Source organism: Otolemur garnettii, unplaced genomic scaffold, assembly GCF_000181295.1.
Source record: "Otolemur garnettii isolate 467f Iridium unplaced genomic scaffold, OtoGar3 scaffold00044, whole genome shotgun sequence".
Classification (NCBI taxonomy): domain Eukaryota; kingdom Metazoa; phylum Chordata; class Mammalia; order Primates; family Galagidae; genus Otolemur; species Otolemur garnettii.
Window position 1 is genome coordinate 11524365 of NW_003852439.1, and position 8735 is coordinate 11533099.

Below are 8735 nucleotides of genomic sequence, written 5' to 3' on the forward strand. Positions count from 1 at the left end.
TGCCTGCCCTTTGGATTAACAATAACTGTTTTAAGTTCATTTCCAGTAAGTTGTGGTTAAGTAGGGAAAGTAAGTTAACTGAGATAAGAAAGTTAAGTAACAAGCAGTTTACAGATGCCAGGCATGGCAGCAGGGAGCATCACCATGTCCCTGCCCCTGGCCAGCTTGTTTGGTTGTGGGGCCAACTTAAGTCACTTGCATCTGGGGGCATCATCCGATTTCCACTTCCCATAGGAGGTGTCACTCCACAGTCCTGGAAGGATTGGCGTTCCTGGGGTGGAGGCTGGCACTGACTGCCCTCTTGCCTTGCAGGGTCAGCAGACCTGGGTGTCTGTCTGCACAAATCCTCCAGTGGCCTGGACCTGCCCATGAAGGTGGTAGACATGTTCGGGTGCCGTTTGCCTGTGTGTGCTATGAACTTCAAATGGTAGGAGCAGAAGCTGAGTCTTCCTGGGGTTTGGTTCTCAAATCAGTAGCTGAGGGGGGACTATACCGCAGTCTGAGCTGCCCATGACAGGTGCCACCAGCAAGGTGCCGCCTCCCAGTCCAGCATGGTGGCTGAGAATAGGGTGTGTTTTGCTCGTGCTCACAGAGAGGTGGCTGGAACTGCCTGCATAGCTTATGTGGTTTTATTTCTCTTTTTTTGCTCTTCCCATGTCCCCCTTGGCTAAGCTCAGATAGTTGGATTTAAATTGGTTAAATGAGTGCCACTCAACCTGGCAAAGACAGGTATTTGGAAAGGGCAATGTTAGAAGTTCTAGAAATAGCAGCCTCAGCAGGCAGAGCTTAGCAGCCTATAGATCAGCAGTTTTCAACCTGTGGGTCATGAGCCCTTTGGGGGTCGAATGACCCATTCACAGGGGTTGCCTCAATACATCCTGCATATCAGATATTTATGTTATGTTTCATAACAGTAGCAAAATTACAGTTATAAAGTAGCAATGAAAACAATTTTATGGTTGGGGGTCACCACAACATGAGGAACTATATTAAAGGGTCCAGCATTAGGAAGATTGAGAACCACTGCTGTAGATGGACAGTTCGGGATGTTAGACCCTCAAGTAAGCTGAACTCAGGGCATGTTAGAACCAAGCCTCCTGGTGACCAGAGAAGCCATCCTTAGTGCCAAGCCGGGCCCTGGTTTCATGGGCATGGAGTTAAGAGTCAAAATGCAGAAATAATTCTTGAGTACCCCACAGGGTCGGGTTCCTTTTCCAGGCAGCTCTTAGGTCCCCTTGTTCTCTTTGCAGTTTACATGAGCTGGTGAAACATGAAGAAAATGGCCTGGTCTTTGAAGACTCGGAGGAACTGGCAGCTCAGCTGCAGGTAGCCGCATCAGCCCCTGCTCCAGGGCTTGGGGTTTGGAGATGGGCCCTGAGCCATGATCCTAATTACTGCTTCCTGCAGCCACGGTGGGACTAGGGGGTCTGGAAGAAAAGCTGGGGGAGGGACAAAGGGCTTCCATATACTGTCCTGTTTTGACCAACCAGTGGGCTCAGGAAAATCAGGACATTCCCGTGCCTGCCCTTTGGATCTATGGCACTTACAGCACACAGATGATGCCTGAGCAAGGCAGCTGCGCTGTAGTTTAGGGAGTGATCAGGGTCTGGGGAGTAAGAGTGGGGAATGAAAGGGGCTCCTTGGTCCAGCCTCAAAAGGCAAGTGGGATTCTGTGAAGAATGCTTGTTTCTTTCTTTTTTATAGAGACAGAGTCTTATTTTATCACCCTTGGTAGAGTGCTGTGGCGTCACAAGGTCACAGCAACTTTCACCTCCTGGGCTTAGGGAATTCTCTTGCTCAGCCTCCCGAGTAGCTGGGACTATAGGCACTCGCCACAATGCCTGGCTATTTTTTTGTTGCAGTTTGGCTGGGGCTGGGTTTGAACCTGCCACCCTTGGTATATGGGGCGGGCGCCCTACTCACTGAGCCACAGGTGCTACCAAGGATGCTTGTTTCTTACTGTTACCTTTTTAAAAAAAAATTTTTTTTTTGAGAAAGAGTCTCACTCTCTTGCCCCAGGTATAGTGCCATGGTGCCATCATAGCTCACAGCAACCTCAAACTCTTGGGCTCAAGCAATCCTTTTGCCTTAGCCTCCTGAGTTAACCGGGGCTACAGGTGCCCATCATGATGCCTAGCTAGTATTTGTATTCTTTAGTAGAGATGGGATCTCACTCTTGCTCAGTATGGTTTTGAACTCCTGAGCTCAAGCAATCCACCTACCTTGGCCTCCTAAAGTGCTAGGATTACAGGCATGAGCCACTGCATCCAGCCCTTTATTGTCATTCTTAACAACTGAACAATCAGTAAACTTTTTCCATAAAGGTTCAGGTAGAAAATCTTTTAGGTTTTACCATATAGTCATTGTCAGAACTACCGAACTCTGTTATAGTGGGAAAGCCACAGACCATCTGTGGAAGAAAGGGTGTGGCTGTGTTCTACTAAAACTTTATTTACAAAGATAGATGGTAGGCTAGATTTGGCTGGCAGGCTATAGTTTGCCAATTCCTGATTGGTTCAGAACAGTTCAACAAAGCTGGAAAGAAGATAGACATCACTTCATTCTTAGTAGACAAGCCAGAGACTGAGGGCAGGTGCTCCTGGAAAAGGAATGGCAGGCAGAGGGCAGGAGGTGCCCCAGGGCATGAAGTGTGGGGAAGAGTGGGATATGCAGTGTGTTCCCAGCACACTCGCTGTCAAGTAGATGAGACAAAGCATTGCCCGGGCACGAGAGGCCTTGGGTGCCTAGTGAAGGAGTGGAGACTCTGAAGGGGGTGTTGTTGGGTGGGGGACCTGGAGTCAGCAGGCAGTCACCTGGGATGAGGTGGGCAGTAACAATGAGGTCAGTTCTGGTCTTTTTTTTTGCAGATGCTTTTCTCGAAGTTTCCTGATCCTGCTGGCAAACTGAACCAGTTCCGGAAGAACCTCTGTCAGTCAGAGCATCCGCGGTGGGATGAGAGCTGGACTCAGACTGTGCTCCCTCTGCTTGTGGACATGTGACCCTGGGGCCAGAGACTAAAACTCAGGATTCCCCCTACCTCGGGTCCCCTTCTGCCTCCACCACCAAGTCCCTGGGCAAACTCTTCTGAGCAGTGCCCCAGGAGTCAGAGGCCGAAACGTGAATGAAGCTGTAGTGACCAGGAGCTGTGCCCCAGGAAGCTATGGCTGCCCTGGCATCTTTGGAGGCTCTGAAGTACTTCCTCTTCCCCTATTCTGTACTCCCCCCCCCAGCACAACCTGGCATATTACTTTTTTATTACCTGCTGGGCTTCTTAGCATCTCTCTGTTCCATGGTGGTGTGTGCCCTTCCCCATTCTATCCTGTTGTGGTCCTAACCCCTCGGCTTCTGCCTGGGACATGGATACCTGCTATGCTGTAGGTGCAGTGGGGCTGCCTGCTTGGCCGTCTGAGAAATGAAGTGTCAAGGTTAGGGGACGTTACACTTGATGTACAGATGTTATCTGCACAAAGGAAATACTTGCCTTTGAGCCAAAACTTTCATTTCTAGTCTATGGAGATTTTCTTTTTTTTTTTTTGAGACAGTCTCAAGTTGTTGCCCTGGGTAGAGTGCCATGGCATCATAGCTAACAGCAACTTCAGACTCTTGGACTTAAGTGATTCTCTTGCCTTAGCCTCCCAAGTAGCTGGGACTATGGGTGCCCACCACAATGCCCAGCTATTTTTTTTATTGTAGTTGTTGTTGTTTTAGCAGGCCAGGGCTGGGTTTGAACCTGCCAGCTCTAGTGTATGTGGCTGGTGCCCTACCCACTGAGCTACAGGCACTGCCTATGATGATGTTCTTAAGAATCAGAACTGCTGGCTCGGCACTTGTGGCTCAAGTGGCTAAGGTGCCAGCCACATACACCTAAAGTGGTGGGTTCAAATCCAGCGCAGGCCCGCCAAACAACAGTGAAAAAAATAGCCGGGCATTGTGGCGGGTGCCTGTGGTCCCAGCTACTTGGAGGCTGAGGCAGGAGACTCACTTGAGCCCAGAAGTTGGAGGTTGCTGTGAGCTGTGATGTCATAGTACTCTACCCAGGGTGACAGCTTGAGGCTCTGTCTCAAAAAAAAAAAGAATCAGAACTGCTGACAGCAAAGGGGTACCCACATACTTAAATGGTTTATATCTTATTAGAACAGTTTATGATTTGTCATTCCTCAAATATTTAGTTCAATGGAAGGTTTTACTTGTCTGTTTTTAAGATGGAGGGGTCTTATTCTCTCATCCAGGCTGGAGTCCACTGAAATTGTAGTTCACCGCTGCTTTTATCCTGTATTCAAGCCATCGTCCTGTGTAGCTGGGACTGCAGATGTGCACCACCACATCTGGCTGATATTTCCATTTTTTAGAGATGGAGTCTTGCTGTTCCCCAGGTTGGTTTTGAACTCCTGGCCTCAAATAATTCTCCTGCCTTGGCCTCCCAACGTGCTGAGATTATAGGCATGAGCCACCAAACCTGGCCCCAGTGAAAGTTTTATTTGCTTTCCCACAAAAATTCTTTCTATGTTAGTGATTTGATTTTCACAGTAATCTTCAGAAGCCTTTGGGAGCCCTATAGCGTGAGTTGCAGAATTGCCATCTCTGAGTGCTCATCATAAGGGAATAGTTTCCGGTTGTGAGGAGGTACTGCTTCCCATCGGATCCCGGCCTGGCCTGGAAACAGAGCACATGCATCTCAAGATGGCATTTGAGATGGGCCTGGGATGTGTTCAGGCTGGTCTGCACACGTCACAGATTTCCAGGCTCACCGGGATGCTCAGGAGCCTCTTCCAGGTGGTCTGCAGGGTAGTGACTGGCAGCCAGGCTTCCTGCCGTGCCCCGCTGCACACCTGCCCCTCCAAGGTCAGAACCCATGTATGTCTGCCCAGCAGGCCCACTCTTCATGCTTAGAGGGGCTTGTGCCATCCTCATCAGCACAGGTGTCTGAAGAGCCAGTTGCAGGGATGATTTTTTAATCACTTTTTTGGTATGAGTGAGAAATTAGTACTCACGAAAATGAAGTACTGACATGAAAGTGTAGCTGTCTCTCTAATCTCACCATCTCAGTGTAACAACGGGCAATTGGTGTATATTCTAGTTTTACTCCCTATAGGTACCTATGTATACTAACATGATGATATTAAAACTAAAATTTTTTTTTTCTTCAGAGATAGGGCCTTGCCACGTTGCCCAGGCTGGCCTTGAAATCCAGGGCTCAAGTGATCCTTTCACCTGGGTCTCTCAAGTAGTTGAGATTACAGGCATATGCCATTGTGCTAAGCTAATTATTTTTTTAAAACAAAAATGGGCTTGTAGGCAACAATGAGACCCTGTCTTTTAAGAAAAAAGCTTATGTATACTTGGCACTCAGCTTTTTTCACTTAAAAGACACTGCAGGCATTCTTTAAAGGCTGTATAGCACTGTCAGCAGAGCACTGTGAGTGTTCATTTGTTCATTGTTTGTTTGCTCTGTAGTTAACTTGCCATGGCACAGGTGGGCATCTGGGTTGTCTGTCAGCAGAAGCTGCTGCAGGCGTGTCTGTGCATGTAGTTTTTGGGAGGGGCTTTGCCCAGGGGGAGCTGGGCAGATGGGGTTCTGTGCTGCCACCAGGTTGCATGTGAAAGCCCTGGCCACGCCTACTGTGCCCTGGAGGTTGCAGACGGCTGGTTTTGGGGGGACTGGGTGTAGTGTAGGTAGCCTGGCTGAAGTCTGTGGGAGCTTGGGGGTTGCCCAGCCTCCCTGTCCCTAGTGTCTTTGTGGGTGACACGGGATGATGATATACTCCTTGCAGGTGCTGGGGGGGCTGACATGTCAGTTCTGATGATGGCGCATGGCAGGGTTGTGTGCAGGTGGGCCTCTTCTTAAAAAATCACCCTGCCACTCTGTTCTTCCACTTACTTGGAAGATAACTGTAGATAGCTTACTATAACAGCAGCTGTCCCGTTACTGAATGTCCCTGCATGCTAGGCACTGTCTGGGTGTGTACAAGCTTTCCTCTGGAGTGGGTCTCTCCAGGTGCAGGTGAGGAAGGACACTGACACATGGGGGTGAGTGACAGCCCAGCTCAACAGGGTGGCTAGTGGATCTGCCTCTAGAGTCTGCACTAGGTGCCCGGGGGGCCAGAACTTTGTCCAGCCCTGAAACCAAGTGGCATCCTGATACCTCTATTGTGCAAATTAAGGAAACCAAGGCCCAAAGAGTTAGGAAACCTGGCACACACAGTAGTGCTGCAGGTCTCAGGCCCATCACTGTACCAAGCCACCTCTCTCCTGTCTGGCGCCCTACCCTGCTCACTGTCCTGCCTCTGCGGAGTTCCCAGGGGATATGTGGGTGTGGGGCTTCCTAACTTTTCCCCAGGGCCCCGTTCTTTTACTGGAGTACTGTGGGGACAGCTCCCAGGTGCAGGGACTCACCTAGCTTGGTGGTAAATAGCTGACACGTCTCTGGGTTGCGGATGGTGAAGGCAACAAAGACGTCAGGAGTCCGCTGGTCCTTCAGGCAAGAAGAGAGGTACTGCAGGACCTTGACCAGTGAGAGGATGACCTCTGGGCAGTACAGCACGTCTATGGAGAAAGCCTCAGGTTACCAACAGGGACACGGAGGGTTCTGGTTGTGCTGACCTCAGCAACAGGATGAGGATGGAAGCAGCAGGTACATTAGATTTGGGCTATTAGAAGAAAAGGAGATTACTTGGGTGGAAAGGGAACATTCTTAGGAGAGAAAACAAGCTGCTAGAAGACACTGCAACACAGGACAAAGTACCCAGGCTCACTGGAGTTTCTTTAAAAGAAAAAAATCAACTTTTTGCTTCTTGGCCTATTTAGAAGACACATAATGAAGCAAAACCTGCCTCGGCCTTGGACTTTGTGTTTCCAGGCATCTGCTGCCCGATGGATGGGCTTGTTGCTCAAGTGTGATATCCCTGGATGTGGGACCCATGGGTTTCAGGGCTGGGCTCCAACCAGAGTGGAGCTGGAGAGGGGACTGTGTGGGCTCCACAAAGGATGGACAGGAGCCTTCTCTCAAGGACTCTGTCCTGGTACCAGAAGTGCCTGGTTCCCTCGTAGTCTCTGAAGGACAGGGAGCATGGTCCTGGGATGCAGATAGCTAGGGCCACAGGGAAATATTGATGTGTGATGATGCAGTGAGCCAGCACCGACAGAGGTGGTGTTCCCTGACAGTCTGGCTCCTGCAATCCCACCCCAGGCCTGCCCAGAGCTGGGTGCTGGTGACATGTGGAGGACTCAGACAGTTCTGGGAGAATTGCACAGTCCTTAGTGGCCCTCAGGAAACCGGGGGCTGCTACGGCCATTTCTGGCTCATGTCTGAAGACTTGGGGAGTGGAGTGGGGACAGATGTGCCCCTGTTGGTCACATGGGGGTGAAATGCTGGCATCTCAATGGGCTGGTAAGCAGGGGTAGGGTGGGGCTGGCCCAGATTTCTTTGATGTGCTGCTCTGGCTATCCTGTTTAGGTCCTGGGTGGGAACTGAGACACCTCCCCCAGCAGCGACTGCTGGGAGGGAGATGAAGTCTCTCTACTCAGCTGTGGCCTGGCTAATGGGGCAGACTGGTCTGGTGCCCTGGGGCCTGTTCTGATCCTGTCATGCCTTGCTGGGAAAAGCTAGGGTTCATTTACTGGATGGAATCATTATAACAGGAATATGTCTGTCCCCATCAAGAGGACTATGGCTTTAGGGTCATCTTACAAAGCACATCCCAGTGCTCGGAGGTCACCTTGGAGGCCCAAAATGATTCTTCTGGAAGTCCCATCATTCCCCTGCCCGGCAGCATCCACCATTCCTTTTCCCCAGAGCCTATAGCTGGGTGGGGCTGCAAGGAAGTCACCTGCTCAAGTCCGCCCTGGGCTGGGCATTACCTGCTGCAATTACGACATCTGGTTGGAAGGCAGAGAGCTGAGAGATCGTCACAACATCCCAGTCCAGATGGGCCACTGTCACCCTGGGGCTCTCTGAGTTGGTGGTGATGCCTGGCTCTAACAATAAGCCATTGAGAAGGACATTCCCTCGGAGCTGCTCGAGGACACGGCTGTGATAGTCACTGAAGATGTAGGCTCTGGGATGGCAGGTTTTGCAAATGGCTAGGCCTGTGAGGCCAGCTCCGCTGCCCAGTTCTAGGACTATCCTGGGTGGGAGGAAGGGGGACTCATGTCTATAACTGAGCCACGGCAAGCCTGCCTTGGTGGCCTGCCCTATGCCCCAAGATCACCTGTGCGTGAAGGCTGCTGGGTTCTCGATGGCCCATTCTGCAAGGTAGAGGGCGGCGTCCCATGTGACTAGGCCAGTGGTACCGTGGGAGACAATGGCTGTGCTCTCTGAGAGTGTCACCGAGTCCCCTGAGGGCTACATCAAGAGGATGAGAGAATCAATCCAGCTTTCAGGATACAAGTAGCTGGTGTTTAAAAGAAAATCATACGAGTGGAGGCTAAATAAACTGTGGGGGCGCCACGCCAGGGAATGCCGCTCAGCATTCCCAGAACAGAACAGACTGTGCAACAGCAATAGCTTGGGCAGAGTTCAAGGGCCAATCTCAGGTTATACCCTGCCCAATTCTCTTCCCTTAATGTTCTGAAATGGCGGAATCACCCCCACGGAGCACACAGTGAGGGCGGGGTGGTGGGGCTGGGGTGGGTGAGGCTACAAAGTGATGGGTGCCTTTGTGATGCTTTTATGTGGTTTTCTCTATGTTTTATTTTATAACAACATTTCTGGCTCATGTCTGAAGACTTGGGGAGTG

The 8735-nt window shown here is 50.6% G+C and overlaps 2 protein-coding genes across 2 annotated transcripts in view; one reads left to right on the forward strand and one right to left on the reverse strand.

Annotated features, from left to right (window-relative positions):
• Positions 1 to 3516, forward strand: part of ALG1 (ALG1, chitobiosyldiphosphodolichol beta-mannosyltransferase) — a 12662-nt gene extending 9146 nt beyond the window's left edge. Inside the window, 3 exon segments of the mRNA XM_012805830.2 lie at positions 313 to 427; positions 1251 to 1326; positions 2868 to 3516. Of these exon segments, the coding sequence (XP_012661284.2) occupies positions 313 to 427; positions 1251 to 1326; positions 2868 to 3125 (449 nt within the window). The 3' untranslated portion in view covers positions 3126 to 3516.
• Positions 3517 to 4371: 855 nt separating this feature from the next.
• Positions 4372 to 8735, reverse strand: part of EEF2KMT (eukaryotic elongation factor 2 lysine methyltransferase) — a 10349-nt gene continuing 5985 nt past the window's right edge. The window contains exons 5-8 of the mRNA XM_003790850.3: positions 8208 to 8341; positions 7858 to 8123; positions 6394 to 6543; positions 4372 to 4653 (exon numbers count right to left, since the gene is read on the reverse strand). Of these exons, the coding sequence (XP_003790898.1) occupies positions 4553 to 4653; positions 6394 to 6543; positions 7858 to 8123; positions 8208 to 8341 (651 nt within the window). The 3' untranslated portion in view covers positions 4372 to 4552. The remainder of the gene's footprint in view (positions 4654 to 6393; positions 6544 to 7857; positions 8124 to 8207; positions 8342 to 8735) is intronic.